The 18640-nt window shown below is 34.6% G+C and overlaps 1 protein-coding gene across 5 annotated transcripts in view; it reads right to left on the bottom strand.

Moving 5' to 3' along the window:
- PMS1 (PMS1 homolog 1, mismatch repair system component) overlaps positions 1–18640 on the bottom strand; it is a 97435-nt gene that overhangs the window by 54331 nt on the left and 24464 nt on the right. For 4 of the 5 annotated variants that reach the window (XM_066346397.1, XM_066346394.1, XM_066346395.1 and 1 more), the window contains exons 3-5: positions 17252–17403; positions 13453–13635; positions 3323–3425 (exon numbers count right to left, since the gene is read on the bottom strand). In XM_066346397.1, the coding sequence (XP_066202494.1) occupies positions 3323–3425; positions 13453–13635; positions 17252–17383 (418 nt within the window). In that variant the 5' untranslated portion in view covers positions 17384–17403. The remainder of the gene's footprint in view (positions 1–3322; positions 3426–13452; positions 13636–17251; positions 17404–18640) is intronic. The other variant, XM_066346398.1, reaches the window with a different exon arrangement.

Genomic DNA, 18640 nt, shown 5'->3' with positions numbered 1-18640 from the left:
CAAATGAAATATATAGCCTTAAAAAAAAAGTACCAAGTAATATTGGCCAATAGGGAGGAGGCCCTAGTATACTATCATATTTTACAAGAGAACTGCTCAGCTCTCTAACTTTAGCACATTCTACAAACACCAGAATTAAACTGCAGTCCTGTGATATGCTCCGTTATATTTTTACATGACGCCTATGTTATGCCATTTTTATATCAGCAGCTATTTATATTCCTAATGTAAAGAGGTGTGATTGCCTGAATATATCAGTTTCCCTAAACTATTTAATAAAGTTCCATTCTCAAGATTAAAACATCTTTCAATGCACGCACAATCATACACAACAAGGATTTACCAAGAACATGATGTTCTACTCTAATAACAGGGTAGAGAAAGGAAATACTCTGATCAGAGTACTTTAAATATACTACTTCTGATATCTGAGAAATTCCTAAGACAGAAGAAGTACTAGGAGATGTTAAAAGAATTTTTCGAGGAAAGTAAATCAATTTAGAAAGTTTAATATTGATTATTTAGGGTAAAAGGACTAGAAGTAATGACCAAAAAGATATGACTAAAAAATAATTTAGTCAGTGTTGTTGGTAAAAGAATTTAAAAGCTGAAGACTTATTTTTATATTTCTTGTTAATTTTTTAAATGTCTTAAAATAGAAGTGAACAGAAGGTAAGGGTAATTTTAAATGACATACTGTTAAACACATAAATCATTTTAAATGGTTAGGCTAATCCATAAAACAAATACCTACACCAGAACTGGAACCTCCATTAAGTGATTTTTAAACATTTTGAAATATGCTTTTCAAAAGGGTAACAAATTTTCCAATGCTTTAAGATTCTGTTGTTAAGTTGTCCCTGCATCTATAGTTAGGCTATCTACAGGTATCATCCTACCAAATGGTATGAGGAATAACTGCTAAGTAAGGATGTTTACACCACAGCAGAAATTAATCTACAAGAACCCTAAATGCACAGGTATTAATTAAGATGGTTGAACTGTAGTTTTATCTTACACAGAAAATATTTAAATGGAAGCTGAATGACAGCTGGTGGTGAAATGTGAGTCCGTGATTCAACCACTCAGAAACTACCGGCACTAGGCAATATAAATGTAAAATACTTTGGAAAGTGTTTGTGGGCTTCTATAATATGTTCACCTAGAACAATTTGAAACTAAGAGAATTTTTCCGTTGTTTTCCTAGCCAATCAACTGTAATTAGGAGAAAAAAAGTGAGCTATGAAAGGCAATTACAACTGGTTTAAAACTACTGACTATGCAAGTATGTTGTTTCTTAAGGTAAAATAAATATTGTTAAAGAAAATAAGGTTCATTTATTGACTATAGAAATTCCTAAATATGCAGACCTGATCTCACTTACTAAAAGTAGAAGACTTAGGTCAGCAAAAAAAGAAAAATCAGAAAATGAGCAAAGATCAGAAGGATTTCATATTGAAGAATTGTTATTTCATAGTTTTCATGGAGATAGGAAAGCATGCAAAGTATGAGTGATGCAAAGCCATTGGCCATCCAAATTAGACTGGCTACTACTAAGATAAAAATAAATGCATTTAAATTTTATAAGGTAACTAGATTACTTAAAAGTACTCTACTGGATAGCCACTCGAATATCTCCTAATGGTTTCCTAATTTGACTCCTAAGAACTGGGGTCAGAGCATTTCTGGAGAGGAACCATATTTAAAAATGCCTTCTCTTTGTCCTAATCTTCCATATATAAAAAGAAAAAGAATCACAACATATTATTTTTAAGTAAAATAAATATTATACATACATCAAATTAATCAGTAATTTGATGAGCTTATTTCTATTAACTGAATAAATGAGAAAAAATGTTAGTGTGTTTTCTTAGAGGAGTTTCTATTAACTCTTTCCCCCGTGTGGATATAAAAATGTTAATTTTTTTTTTTTTTTGTATTTTTTTTTATTTTTCTGAAGTTGGAAACGGGGAGGCAGTCAGACAGACTCCCGCATGCCCCCGACCGGGATCCACCCGGCACGCCCACCAGGGGGCGATACTCTGCCCCTCTGGAGCGTCGCTCTGTTGCATCCAGAGCCATCCTCAGCGCCTGGGCCATCTTTGCTCCAATGGAGCCTCGGCTGCAGGAGGGGAAGAGAGAGACAGAGAGGAAGGAGAGGGGGAGGGGTGGAGAAGCAGATGGGCGCTTCTCCTGTGTGCCCTGGCCGGGAATCGAACCCAGGACTCCTGCACGCCAGGCGGACTTAATGGGCAAACTAATCAGTTAATAACTGAAGGTCTATTAAAATAAAAAAGAATGAGAGAATTTGTTATCAGTGTTAAGATAAAATAAATTTCAATGAAGACAAGTCATTTGAAAAATATAAATCTAATAATTTAACATTAAAGCTGGAGATAAGAAACAACCAAAAAAATATATAGTACTTTGAAATCTACAGGGAGGGACAACAAAGTTAAAAATGAATTTTCAATACAAACTAGAGAAGGGCAAACAATAAAAACACAAGTCCCTTTTCAGATCTAACAATTATTTTTGGACATGACTCTAAAAAAGTCGTACCTTTTATAGTCTCACAACTTTATCCTATTACCACAAGTTAGCAGTATAAAAAGGATTAAAGGAGAAATATGAAACATAAGTCTGAAGAGATATTTCTTCCCTTAGAAAGAAATAATAGAGGTACTTAGAAACTAAGAAGTCAATTAAAATACAATAAAATTACTTGAATGTATAAAACACTAAAGAACTAAATGACCAACAGCAATAATAAACAATAATAATTAATGTATTTATTTACTTTAAATAAAGGGAATAGGTGGGTAAGAGTATTAAATAAAATATTAGCAATAATAATAGTTTTAAGTGAATGACGGATACACTATTCTATCTACTTGTGCACATACTTGAAGTTTTCTGTAAAAATAGTTTTAAATTATTTATTTAATCATAAAATCTGGGTATGGTTTATTACCATAATTACCAAATCAATGTTTAAGCAAGTCAATAAAATGTTATCCTTCATATATAAAGAAGACAGCAATAATCCAGCAAAAGTAAAATAATTGCTCTTTCAGTTTTTAGAGGAGTAACTAATCCTGTTGTTGTCCAAAGTCTTTCTCACACAGTTCCTCTTGAGAGCAACTCCTAAGCATTTAGGAGACTGGCTAAAGTGCAGGCTGAACGTTCACTTGGAAGTTAACTAGCTATTATCAGCACCAAACACAAAGCAGTACATTTGAACTCAAGGAGTGAGAATTTTTTAAAAATAAATAATTAAGACAGAAAAGGCCAAGAAAGCTACAAGGCTATTTTCTCTTACCTTGACCAAGATGTGAAGGTTTGTGAGAAATTACGTGGCCACTGCCATCTAAAACATACTGGGTGCTAAAATTATCATCAGCTGTCCTTGTTGTAATTAAAACCTGGAATTAAAAAAAACACCTCTAATAAAATTATGATTTTTGCAGAGAACTCATTCTCAAACCAGATTTAAAATAATTATCATATATTTATTTAAAAATGAAGAATTTTACATAATAAATTCTTATGACCCCTCTTCTTATAATATTACTTAAAATTATACTAATAAGTAATAGGTCAGTTTATATATTTTTTGTTAAATTACTGATTTTTAAATATTTTACTCTAGTTAAAACACTCATATATAATGTAGTATACCTGAAACGGCTATTTTTATTATATGTATTATGTGACTTACATTTGTAAATCAAATACTTCAAATATACTAGGAAAATTTGCTTTTTAACAACTATTTCCATAAATTTGTTGGTAAATAATCCTTTTGTAAAGTAATCATCCTCTCCTTTTATATTCTGTTTAAAACTGCACTTCTGTATTTCAAGTCAATGGTTCAAAGAATAAAACACGCAAATCAACACATACATCTGTATAGCTAATTTCTGTTTAAACCCAAGCTTTGAACTCACTGTTTAATGTGAAATTTTTATTAATTAAAAAGTTTATTAATCAGAAAATACTGAGCTGGGTGGCTCAGTTGGCTGGACCATCTTCCTGATGGGCTGCAGATCAATCTCTGGTCAGGGCAGATACAATCAACCAATGAATGCATGAGTAAGTGGGAAAAAAATTTATGTTTCTCTCTTTTTTTCTCTCTCTCTCCCCTCCTCCCAAAAATTGATTTAAAAAAAAAGTTTAGCATTAAAATATCTAAGTATAGCCTGACCAGATGGTGGCACAATGGATATAGTGCATCAACCTTAAATGCTGAGGACCAAGGTTCGAAACCCCAAGGTTGCTGGTTTGAGTGTGGGCTCATGTGGCTTAAGCGCAGTGTCACCGGCTTGAGAGTGGGATTATAAACATGACCTCATGGTTGCTGGCTTGAGCCCAAGGTCAATGGCATAACCAAGGGGTTACTGGCTCAGTTGGAACCCCCAGTCAAGGCACATATGAGAAAGCAATCAATGAACAACCAAAGTGCCACAAGGACAAGTTGCTGCTTCTCATCTCTCTCCCTTCCTGTCTCTCTGCCTCTCTCTCTTCCTCTCTACAAACAAACCAATAAATCTAAGTATTAGAAAGGGTTTCATTCAGAGTGAAACATTTCCTATGATGTTATAGACATAGAAATATAAACTTAAGGAGGTTTGCCCTCTGTCAGTTTTCTGTTTGTCTATCTGATGAAATTAGTAGGAGAGTGTAACAATATTAAACCACATCCTTGCCAGAAAGGACCACAGGTGGGGAGTGAGGATGCTGGCAGAGAAAGCAGGGTAGATTCAGAAACGGGTAGCCTCCTTACACTTCTGGTGAGCAATGCTGACCCCAAATTGGATGCAGTCTTTCTTGGCCATACTTGGACTAAGCAGAGATGATTATCTTAAAATAAATCTATATAATTAAGAAAGAAGTCCCAAAGATCGAGGTCCACTGCTGGAATTCAGCTACGGTAGGTCCAGTTGAGTCAACATGTGATGGTTCTGTCACCCTGTTCTAACCATGCACTGATTTACTGTAGGCCATAGGGCTCTGTAGAACATGTGGGTACCATGATTGTAAAGTCACCATTAAAAAGTATGGCTTCTCTAACCGACAATCCCAGTATAATCCATTAGGTTCTTTCTTAGGATGACAGCCATACTATGGGGTACTGCTGCTCCAAGCTGCTATTTCTGTAATAACATTTCTCTAATACTCTTATTTTACTTCTTCCAAAAATATATTTCATGGTTCAAAATTCGTATAATTTAAAACTTTTCCTGACAACTGATCTTAATCTTCCCTGCTACATCACAACTCCATTGTGTCCAATGATTTCTTCTAGTTTGTCAAAATAAGACAGATTGCTAGAGACTTTTTCTCTAATTACTCCATGATTCTCCCTTTAAAAACAATTCTACATTTAACCAACCACTTCTCCAAAATGCCAAGGTCAATTGAATTCTATTTGTATTCTCCAAAGAGCTAGCCACCTGACCTAAAGTTGGTGTCACTGAGCAAAGGCGGCCCTGGAACTCTGAGTTCTAGCACTGACTTTGCCAGTTGCTTGCTAGATAGTACTGAATAAATTACACTATCATCTTTAAGGGAAAGGTGATGAGAAGATGAAGATGATGCTAATACTTTATAAAGTTACATGAGTTTTTGTTTTAACTCTGTCAAAGCACTTTATAAATATTAACCTGTTTATCTTTTAAAATCAGTAAATAATAGATATATTCCAGCCTAGATAAGTAAACTGAAGTACTAAAAAGCAAAATAGGACCTTGAAGATCATAATGTAACATTTATGTTAAAATAAAAATATAATATATAACAATATTATTTTCTGACATTAAAATTTTAAAAATTAGAACATGTAGAGTACTATGAAAATTCATTTAGATAGGAAGTGCTCTGCGATCCACTGCTAAAGACAGTGAAGGATAAAGCGCATAAGCATGTTTCACAAATTCACAAAATACAGCGTGTTCCTCAGAGGAAGGAATTGTATTTCAAGAGTTCATTTCATCATATGACCCTGTGTCCTGGGCAGGAAACCTTTTTTTGGACCAGGCACAGGTTCAGAATGTGTTAGCAGTCCACTAGCTAGCATCTGAATCTGCAGTAATTCCACCTCAGAAGCATCTCTAATATTACAAATTATTATATTACTGGTGCCTCTTACTGGAGACATTGAGGAATTGTGGCAGTGAATGAATGTAGTGGTGTTAATAAAAGAAATAAAGATATTTATTTGAAGAATTTTAAAAAGAAAAGTTTTAGAAGTTCTCAGAGGACCTTTGAGGGTATATAGCTATCAGCTATTTAAAACTGACTCTGACTCTTGCCAGGTTAGAGCATCGTCTTAATTCACAAAGACTGTAGGTTCAATCCTCATCAGGGCACATATAGGAAGAGACTGATGTTTCTGTCTCTTTTTCTCTCCCTCCTTCCAAAATCAATAAATAAAACAAAAAAATTGATTCTGGTTCAGTTACTGAGTTCCAAAATATTACAGTACTATAATACTATAATACTGTAATATGTATAAAAAAAACCTTGTTTTTTTTTAATCAATTTTTTGGGGGTGGGGGAGAGAAAAAGAAACTTAAAAAGTACAAAGCTAAAGTTACATAAAAGCATTTAAAGTTTAGATAAGCACAATTTTTCTCAATGTTTTAGATAACAAAGAGATTAAAAACTCATAATACATCCTGGTAATTCATGCAAAAAATCCTCCCTTGATAAAAATTCATTTAAGATAACTATGTTAAAGTTGTGTTTTTGTTTTTACTGACTTCTGGAAGAATGCCCCATACATGAGTCTGAACACTAAAGTAAATGGTGCTCATGATTCAATTGAAATATGGATTTTTGCCTGGATGATTGAAATGTTTTTCTTACTGTGCGTATGTTTGCCTGCTTGTGCATAGATGTATATTAACAAAAGCAGTATATCAGAACTTTCTCCTAGATACTCCACTGTGGAAGACTAGCAACAGAGAGATCTTGGCCCTGGCTTTTCCCTTTTCAATAGGGTGAGGAGGTTGTATTTAAGAAACAAAATCTTTAAAAATTCCTATGCCTATTCTAACTAAAGTTCTAAAGGACATAGACAGTATCCTACAGGGTAGCAGGAAGCAGGAACCATCAGGATGATTCTAGGGGCTTCCTCATATCCTTTTACAGCTAAATGGGTCCGCTCATAAGGGAGTCTCAACTTCCATCTTCAAAACATAATCACTTAGCTTCTCATTCTGCCTTCTTTAAGTCATAGAGTATTAATATAATGGATAACAGTAACAAACCTACAGTTCCATATTAGCTCATCACAAAATTATGTATATGAACTTGACAGATCAGAATAATACCCAGCCTGTGTAATCACTTTAAGAAATCAGATGAATAAATCAATAAACATGAGTATTATGGAGAGGATGACTGGCAATTCTTATTCTTCTGAGGGAAAACCAAAAGAGAAAACATGAACTTATGCAACAAAATAAGACCTTTGGTGAAAATCAGAAAGAATTTACCTAGGAACAACTGTAAAATTTTCAAAAGTATTGAAGAGTTCATACAACATTGAAAGTTGAGGTGAAATATTTCTTGTCAACAAGGAAATGAGCAAGGCTGATGATATCATAGCCTATATGATGCAGCTGCATACTACTTTGCAAATGTAAGTCCAGAGTAAAAGTAACTCACTGAATGGCACATGACAATATTCAAGATACTGTAATGTGTATTATTTCCTTTGACCCTCAATCATTATCCTCACTTTCCAGATTAAAAAAGAAAAAGATTCTCAGAAAAGCTAACCTACTTTATGTCTTTGGCCAAGTCTCTTATTCAAATGCTTGGGGCTGAGAATTAGTCTTTTGACTTCTAGTTCAGTTTGTTTTGATTTTAAGAAAACAAAAACTATTCTATAGTCCTAAAACTGAGGTATGATTTAGCCTCCATTTATAATCCAGTTCAAAAAGCTCTTGAGTTTTTAAAATAGTTCTTTGAAGGAAAACGATCATTTTTAATATTATGTATATAAAGTATGTTTATAAATAAATAACATATATGTATTTCCTGTTTTATTATATGACAGGAACATATACAATTTTCATAAAAATTTTTATGAACAGGTCAAAACAAGATTTTTACTCTCTAGCTCATTCTACTCAACATGCTTAGTCAACGGTATCAGAAACTTAACACTGAATAATGACAAATATACGAAAACTTTTACCCTATCAACAACAATAAATTTCAAGAGAAGTTATGTTTGATGATGTTGTTTAAAGAAAACCATATCAATCTGTGCCAGTCATTGATAATCATTGATTATGAAATCAGTAATCCCATTAAAAAAATTTAATAGGATACTCTGTAGACAAAGAGAATGTTTTATTCCTTTGGGCTGTTTAATTCTAATATTGAAAGTCACTTCATTATCAATAAACTAGAAAATTGACCATTCTTTTAAAGTATATAAGGAATATAGAATTAGATGTATTTTAAATTTCTCCAGTCAAATTTGGCAAAGCCTACTTTTTTTATTTTTATAACTAAAATCATTAACATATTTAAAATTAATAATAAATAATTTCAACAATTGGAGTTTTGGGGAATAGCTGTTTAATATTGTGAAAGAACATTATCCCAATTATACAGTATTATTAATTAAATGATTTACATCTGTATGATTAAAATCATCTCCATCAATTAGTTTGGCAGATAAAATAACCAAATATTCATTTTTATTATGTAACAGCAATCTCCATCCAAAAGTTTTCAAAATAACGGGAGCCTTAAACTAAATATGCAACTTCTATATATGAAACTTCAATTCTCAGTGGTGAAGAAGATTAAGTTTAAAAAGTAAATTTTTTCCCAAAAAAAGAACTCATTAAGTTTTCCTGAAAAACATTTTTAAAAAAATATAACTTACTTCAACAAATGTATATTGCTTTCTATAGTTCTGAAATACTATTCAGAATCCTCCCACATAAGTTTCAATTTGACTTCTTGGTAACCTACTGATCGAGCTTACCACTGCAAGCCTGGGATATCTATTATTTAAATATGAGGTACTTTTAAGCTTATAAATATCTTTCTAACCACTCTAATAAGAAAGCAGCATGACTTACTATGGAAAGCTCAGCAGTGAAAGGCAAGAAATAGAAACTGACTTTCTGGTTTCACCACCCATTACATATGTATCAATACACAATTTTCATACTTTCTATTCACTATACACAGTTCCTCTGAAATAAACTTAGCACAGGGCCCTGCACACAATGAAATACCAGCTGACAGATTATTAGACTATGTTTTAAAATTGGGGTGAGAAGAACTGGCATTTAATCTTCATAAGACCTCAGTTTCAGTTATTATAACACCTCATTGTACGGTTGCTTACACATGAAGGAGACTGAGATGGGAACTAGTAAGAAGGATATTTATTAGGAAGTGCTTCTAGGATGATCTGTGGGGGCAGAACAGAAAGAGAAGTGACACTGTGCCAGTCACAAGGCCTTGGCTGACCCGAAGGGGGCACTCTAGAGCACAGATAGCATGTCAGAGTTGTGAACTGGAACAGGGCCTTTACAACCCCTTGTCACTAGATGCAGGTGCCCTGTACGACATGAGTAAGGCAATTCTCTTTAGCTGAGGTAAGCGCAATCTGCAGAGGGAGACTCAGCTGTGAGCATTCAGTTGCCAAAACTCTTGGCAGCTGGGAGAATGAGTGCTCAGTACTGAAATGGGGGTCTGGGAAGTGACTAGAGTCCATTACTACTACTACCACCCAAGTTCTGTGTTTCCTTTGGCTTTCAGGCACAATCAAACCTAAATCATCATAAAAAATTTTGTCTGTGACAAAAATCATACATATTCTAAGATTCTACTTAGATCAAGTTCAAAAACAGATAGACCTAATCTATACTGACATAGCTCAGAGGAGCAACACTCTGAGGAGGGGGCATGAATCTTCCGGGGGGTTGACAACGGTCTATATATGTATCTAAAGTATACATATGTAAAAATTCATATGGAGTGTATGGCTGTATACACACACACATATATATTTATGTGTGGTTCTCCCAAAGATTTATAAGCAAAGAGATTCCACAAAATGCTGTTAATATTTTCTGCAAGCATTTGACATTAAAATGTGAAAACTGAAAATAAGTTTTTAAGCTTATATAGTTCTCTATTATTGTGATACTTTGGGGATTCTTTTACTCCTTTTGTAATTGTGGTGAGAAGAATTATTTCATTTATATTCAAGCAATTCAAATGCCTCAAATATGAAACAAAAGATAAAATGAGGCCCTGGCTGGGTAGCTCAGTTGGTTAGTGTCACCCTAATACTCCAGGGTTGCGGGTTTGATCCCTGGTCAGGGCACACACAAGAATCAACCAATGAGTGCATAAAGAAGTGGAGCAACAGATCGATGTCTTGCTCTCTCTCTAAAAAATCAATAAAAAAGTGATACAAGAATTAAAAAAAGAAAATAATAAACATAGATATCAACTGGGTTCAAGTAATCAGATAAAGAAAGAAAACAGAGTACCTCTGGATAAGGACATGCAAGCAGCCATAAATAAAATCAGAGAATTACAATGTAGATTTGGATAAATCACACGGCTTATGTACAACATATTTTTAAAGACTAAGTTTAGTGCTGCCACCTAGCAGACAAAGTAAATAATGACTAAATTCAGTTCTGAAAGGTAATATAGATCTTAGAAAACACAGAAATATTGTATACTAAATTATACAGTTTTCAACAATACTGTACACTGCCAAAATAAAGCTTAAAAACTACTGCCAAATTTCGACAGCAACTAGGAAATCAAGTACTTATGTTCTCAAATAAATTATATGATTTCTAAAATAGCCACCGAGAGCTTAAACAATAGAACTAGTACTGGGAGCTTCAGAAGTTCCCTGGTTCAAATCCCATCCCACTATAAAAAGATGCTTTCTGCAAGATTCCAGAACTAAAGGTTCTCATATACAGTCTCTAGGGAGAATGATGGGCAGTGCCCAATTGTACCCTCTAGTCACTCTTCCCTAAAACCTATTTGAAAACTGGGTAAACTTTAAATAAAGCAAGTGCTGAGAAAAATAACAGAAGTGTAGGGGGTGCTGGTTTTGGGGTAGAAGTTTTAAGCAGAGTGCACTTAAGGAATGACAAGGCGTTTCCTCCTTTAGTGATGCAGAAAGAAAGGGCCCACAGTCCCCTATGCTAGGGTAGCAAAATCGGCCACTTTAAACTCCACTTGCTCCCCCACCCACAATTTTTCTTTCTTACTTAAGTATCATCTTCCAGAGCCCCACACTCAGAGTAAATGAATACCTAGCTGGGACCCTATCCACAAAAAAGGAGAAAACCTGTACTAGAGCAACACTGTGAAGGGCAGAAGGGCAGAGGGAAGACCACAACAAGCCTGGAGAATATATCCCTTCTAGGGAGACTAGGCTACAAAAAAGTTGTCCAGAGACCAGAGAAGGAGACAGAAACATCTTGTGTCCATGACACTTTTCACAGACAACAGGTATAAAATCTTATCATTTTATTAACCTGAACATTCTTACCTAGTCTGCCAGCCTAAACACAAAAGAAGATTTACACAGCCACTGGCACACATATACTATCACTTTATTGACAGAGCCTAACACACATAGACAGTACAGCACAAAGAATAACGTGATAAAACACAACTGAGATACATGCAAATGAAGAGAACAAGGTTTGAGATGATCTTTGCCATAAACTAACTGTATAATCTAGACAGAGGCAGTGAATTATTTTTGGTACAAGGCAATCAAGTGGGCCAGGCACTGAACTCAGGGGTTTATAAACATAAAGCACCTAACCATCGGTCAGGAGAGCAGATCTCTAGGATCCAATCTGCCTCTAATTAGGGGTAGAAGGCAACTAAATCCACATCATAGGGCACAATCTAATTCTATGTATTGACTAGAGTGGTATTTCCAGGATGAGTTCCACAGAACCACAACAGAAACACCAATCTTTCTCAATAAAAATGTTTCATAATCAAGTAAGTGGCAGAGCAATGCACCTACCATAAACCACCAACCTCACAATACACTTTAATATAATTAAGACTCTGAAAAGCACTTCTAGTTAAGATACCCATTTAATTTTATTGAATACATTTTCCCCAAACAAATGGGCCACTAAAGCATTTTTTTCTCTGCTAAATATAAACACTGGAACACACACTTTGCTATTCCTCCAAAAATTAAATAGGATTACGAAATGACCCAGCAATTCCACTTCTGGGTATATACCTCAAAGTGAAAACAGGGATTCGAACAGACCCTTAGTACACCAATAATTACAACAGCATTATTCACAATAGAAGCCAAAAGATGGAAACAAATGTCCATCAATAGATGAATGGATAAAAAAACTTGTTTAAAGATTCAATAAAATATTAAACATACAATGAAATATAATGAAATATATTCAGCTTTTCTTTTTTCTTTTTTTTTTGTATTTTCCCGAAGCTGGAAATGGGGAGAGACAGACAGACTTCTGCATGCACCCGACCGGGATCCACCTGGCATGCCCACCAGGGGGCGACGCTCTGCCCACCAGGGGGCGTTGCTCTGTAGCGACCAGAGCCACTCTAGCGCCTGGGGCAGAGGCCAAGGAGCCATCCCCAGCGCCCGGGCCATCTTTGCTCCAATGGGGAGCCTTGCTGCGGGAGGGGAAGAGAGAGACAGAGAGGAAGGAGAGGGGGAGGGGTGGAGAAGCAGATGGGCGCTTCTCCTGTGTGCCCTGGCCAGGAATCGAACCCGGGACCCCTTGCACACCAGGCCGACGCTCTACCACTGAGCCAACCGGCCAGGGCTCAACTTTAAGAAGAAATGAAATTCTGATACAAGTTATATGTACACACTTTGAAGACATTAAACTAGGTGAAATTAGCCAGACACAAAAGGACAAATATTGTATGACTCCATTTATGTGAGGTACCTAGAATAGTCAAATTCATAGAGTAATGGTTATTAGGGGATTGGCCAAGGATGGGCCAAAAGGAGAATGGGGATTTATTGTTTAACGGATACAGAGTTTCAGTTTGCGGTGATGAAAAAGTTCCAGATATGGATAGTGTTAATGGCTGCACACAACGTGAACATACCTAATGCCACTCAATTGGTACACTTAAAAATGGTTAAACTTGTGATGGAAATAGACTAGACTTCAGTTGGTCAGTATTCAAGAGTACACAGATGTCCTGTTATAAAATTGTACACCTGAAATTTGTATGTTATTAACCAATGTCATCGTGTTTAATTTTTAAAAAGTGGTTAAAATGGTGAGTTTTATGTTATGCATATTCATCACAATTAAAAAAAAAATACTCTTTGCCAAATACTGGCTTTGTTTTTTTAATTCTAATATTCTATGATTATAAAATCACTAAAAGAGTCAATATAAAGTACCTTACCTCAGCTACACAACAAATTGACCCCAAGGCTTCGCCACGAAAACCATAAGTTGTCAAATTTTCAAGATCTTCATGACTAGTTATTTTTGAGGTGTAGTGCTTCATTGCCATTACAGGTGCATCAGTAGCCTTAATACCTTCACCATTATCTCGCACTTCAATTTTATCAAATCCATAATTTTCCTATACAAAGTTAAGAATACTTTTAGTATGTCAAGACATTAAACTGTTGCATTTAGAAACAGAAATGAAATCATTTCATCATTTATTCTTTATGGAAACCTAGTCTTAAGGAAGTAATAGTTTAATTTTTTTTAAGTCTACCAACTCCTAGTTATGACTAGGGCAAGTCCTTCATTCTTCCAGAATGCAGATTCAATAGTAAAATAAGAAAAGTCAGCCTGATCTATAAAGTTCCTATAAACTGTCAGTATCATAGGTATTTACATTTAAAGTTGATTTAAAAAAACTCTTCTAAATTATAAGTACCTTTGTATATGTAGTCTCTAACAAATAAAACTCCAAAACCATAAAAACAATGCCCTCCAAGAGTCTAACACTTATTACTCTTAAACCTGATTTGTAATACTTTCTCCCTTGAACTACTTGTCTTCATAAGAAATTTAAGCATTTACATTAAAACTAAGTATTTTTCTACATATTCATCTAACAGGAAACTGCTGAGAAAAATACACCTAATGTGGCAATCTTAGTTTTTAATTTGAAAAATCAAGAAAAACCCCCCTCAATTCATACCTTAGTATTTGTTATCTAATACTAAAAATATTCATACAGTCTGACCAGGTGGTGGTGAGATGCTAAGGAGCCAGATTTGAAACCCTGAGGTTGCCAGCTTGAGTGCGGGCTCATAGACATGACCCTGTGGTCATTGACTTGAGCTCCAAAGGTCTTAGTCTTGAAGCCTAAGGTCACTTGGCTTGAGCAAGGGGTTAATGGCTAAGCTGGTGCCCCCAGGTCAAGGCACATATGAGAGGCAATCAATGAACAACTAGAAGTGCCACAAGGAGTGGACGCTTCTCATCTCCCTTCCTGTCTGTCTTTCCCCTCCTCTCTCTCGCTAAATATATACATATAAAGCACACATAAAAAATAAAATCTAAGTTCCTATAGTAATCACACTTTCTCTGAATATCATATTCTAAATTTGGCACTAAACTTCTATCACAAACTTGACTTCACAAAGTTTTGTGTGCATAGCCACAGATACAAGTTTTAAAGGGGAAAAAAATCTTTCTATAATTACAATGACTCAGGTATTTAAAATAATACCACATCTTTTTGATAACTTAAATTATTTAATACTATTTATGTCAGTATTTTTTAGATAAGATATACAAGGTGTTGGGGGAAAATCCAGTATTTAGTTCCTCATCTTTTTCCAAACTAAAATTAAATTATTCTAGGAATAGCTAGTCTGCTTTTTACAGAAAAATCATTAACTACAGCAATGCAAGTGTTTCTTTTTTTCTTCCTCTTCTTTTCCAAGTGAGAGGAGGGGAAATAATAGACTCCCACATGTGCCCCAACCGGGATCCACCTGGCAACCCCATCTGGGGCCAAACTGCAAGTTTTTCAACATAAATAAGAACTCTAGTTATCTGATAAAAATAACACAACTATGTTTAAATGTTTAAAACAATATCAATCTCTTTAGCTAATTAGGAAGACATTCCTAGCCAAGACAGTTCTTGTATGAAATCCTAATAAAACAGTCCTTATTATGTATATCAGGCCTTATTATGTATAGTAACAGAGTTGTTTATTTTAAAACTCTACAAACCAGAGAAAAAGAAACTGATAAACGTCAAGGGACTAGAATACAGCAAGATAAAAATGTGTGCTTTCATTTACTTTATAAAAGTTTTATTGGGATGAAATTGGCTTATAAAATTATACAGGTTTCCAGTGCACGATTCTATAGTACATCATCTGTATATTGCATTGTGTGTTCACCACCTCATTTACTTTTCAAAGAGAACTTTGGTTGGCTCTGAAACATCATTCTTAAAAACTATGTTGTTTTTCAGAGAACTTGAACAAGATTTGTTAGTCTGCCCAAGATTCTTAAGTGAAATATGTTAGTTATAATTATCTAATCCTATTTAATTACTATCAATTTTACTAAAATCAGACTAAAGTGAATACAGACGATGTCTGAAAAAAAAATTACTTTCTTTGGGTTTCATAATTTTTTTCCATGGTTTATTTTATTTTATTTTATTTACTGACTTTTTTAAAGAGAGAGAAAGAGAGGGGAAAAAGGAAGGGGAGAAGGAGAGGGGGAACAGGGAGAGAGAGGGAGAGAGGGAGAAAGAAACATTGATCAGTATGTGCCCTGATCAGAAATCAAACTGGCAACTTCTGCATATCCAGACGATGCTCTAGCCAACCGAGCTATCCGGCCAGGGCAATTTCCCCCCCATGTTTATAAACCTTATATTTAAAAACAAAATAGCAGTTCTCAGAATCAACTAGAAACCCGTTAGAAATGCAAATTCTTGGGCTCCGCCTAGAATTTGAAATTCAGCAGCACAGTAACTTTTTAACAAACTCCTTAAATAACGATGATGCACCCAAGCACTGTGAGAACCACTGGCAAAGAAGATCTTGAATGGGTGTTAAGAGTCAGAAAGACCTGAATTCCAATCTCAGATTCCCTATTTATGAATTATATGACTTTGGGCAAGTTCTCAAAACCTTAATAATTTGTAAAGTGGGTATGGTAGTAGTTAATTCACAGAGTTTTTATAAAAATTTTATAAGATATAAATATCTATATGAACAGGGTAGGTCTCTTTCCTACAAATATATTTGCATCAGTATTATTTCTAATACTATATATAATACTACAAATAATGATAATTAGATTACAAAAATTGTATTCTTATATTCACTCAAAGAAATTTCTTTACTATCTATGCATGACTTATATACCACTCACGATTTATGTAATAGGTACTGGCCAGGTATGGTGAACACAAAATTGAAAAAAATATACATCTTGCCTCTATGAGCTAGAAATTTATAACAGAGGATGCAGACATGCAAAATAACTAATAAATCATTAGTGTCACATCACATTAACTCAAGTTGTTTAACAATAGCACTTAAATTTTAAAATATGTTCCTGACTGGTGGTGACATAGTAGATAGAGCGTTGACCTGGGATGCTGAGGTCCAGGTTCAAAATCCAAGGTTGCTGGCTTGAGCAAGAGGTCACTGGCTCTGCTTGAGCCCCCCCGTCAAGGCATGTATAAGAAGCAATCAATGAACAACTAAAGTGACGCAAGGAGTTGCTGCTTCTCATTTCTCTCCCTTCCCGTCTCTCTCCCTTCTCCCCCTCTCTCTTGCACGTATGCTAAATAAAATAAAATAAAATAAAATAGTGAGAACTATGAAGCAATAAAGAAAATGTTTTTTAAATTAGGTTAGGTAGAAAAAGTTAAATGCAAAAAAGAATATATAAATAAGTATACAATACAGTATATCAATAACCTAGGATAAATACTAGAAAATACAGACAAATTAAATTCATGTAATAGAGTCAAAATATTAAGTTTCCTTTTATAATTTCTTTTAGTGTTACTAATGTTGATTTAAATTAAAATTTATTTTTAAGAATTTACTCTTAAAAACGACAAAGCGTTCTATGTCCTCCAAATAATTTATTGGTACATATACAGAAAAGAAAGGTAATAGCTGTAAGGAGAAAATATCTGTCAAACAACCCCCTCCCTTTTTTCTCTTTAAAGGTATTTGGCTTCCCGAGGACACTCACCAATTTAACATCTATGCTTGTGGCACCTGCATCCAAGGAGTTTTCAATGAGCTCTTTCACAACACTGACCACTGAAGTGATTACCTGGGAACTTGAAAGGAGGCGAACTGTTGCTGCAGGTAACTGTTTCATTCTAGCTTTTAGCAGAGTAGCTATAAAATTAAAATGTAAATTGTAAAAACAAAAACCATTAAACATTCCTGATAGAACAGCAATAACAATAGCAGCTTACATTAACAGAGACTCACTATATGACAGGCACTACAGTAAACACAGTATTAAACTATTTCTTAAAAACAAATCATTAGTCATTCATATATTCTAATGAGTTACAATGTCTTTTTCAACTAGTGAGCTCTTTAGGAGTTAGGATATCCAGACCCTAGAATTACTGTTATCTGATCTGATCCTAATATAGCCGGTAACTGTCCTCTATACCAGTGGTTTTCATTTTTTTTACACTTGGAGACAGGTGAAAATGGGACAATTATTTCAGGTATCACTAAGGCAGAAATCCCCAAGCATAAGTGAATTTGACTAAGATCACTGGGCCTATAATGTTCATACAACATCAAAGTGGTTAACTTTTTTGCGGACCAGCATGTAATTTCTGGCAGACCAGTGGTTGGAAAACACTGCTCTACACTACTCTGCCTAAAACATTCTAATTGTGTAGCTCCCAGAAGTCAGAAATAAGATAAAGCTCAAATCTCTGTGCTGGCATTTAAGGTCCCTTACACGCCAATCCAACCTATACAAGTAAAATTTCTCTGCCAGTAATTGTTTAAGGTATGAAACCCTTTCATACAAAGAAATAAAAATCTCCTATGAAAATCACATATGCAAAATATACAGGAAGCTGGGTTTGCATCTGTAATGCCTAATTTCAGAAAAGATTTCAGGACAATAAAAAACACCAGCTTGACAACAAGCAATTCCTCTAAAGTCAAGATTTTCTGTGACAAATAACAAGAGGGGGGAGGATTAGGCACATCCTTAATTTACCATGACTAGTTACATGCTCACGTGAGTTGGTCCTAATGAATCTAGGTCCAAACAAAACAGCAATGCAAAAACAAAAACAAAACAAAAAGGCATTCTTTTAGAATTCTTTTTCAGGCAACATAAGACAAGCAGGGTAACATACAGTAAGAGTTAGTAACTGAGCAAGAAATGCAGTATTGCTAATATAACAATTACATAGGATTTTAAAGGATACATTTCTGGGAGGAGGTCAACACACTTAATTTTGAATGGTATTATCTGGTTACAATTCAACAATATAAAGACACTTTGTTTTGTAAAAGACAAAGCTGATTAGCATAGTAGACAAATATCCTAGAGTTTAAAAAAGCAGGTTAGGGGGTTCATCTTTCTTAAACATAAACT

Source organism: Saccopteryx leptura, chromosome 7, assembly GCF_036850995.1.
Source record: "Saccopteryx leptura isolate mSacLep1 chromosome 7, mSacLep1_pri_phased_curated, whole genome shotgun sequence".
Lineage (NCBI taxonomy): Eukaryota > Metazoa > Chordata > Mammalia > Chiroptera > Emballonuridae > Saccopteryx > Saccopteryx leptura.
Note: the sequence above shows the minus strand (reverse complement) of the source record. Positions and strands in the feature narration are given on the sequence as shown.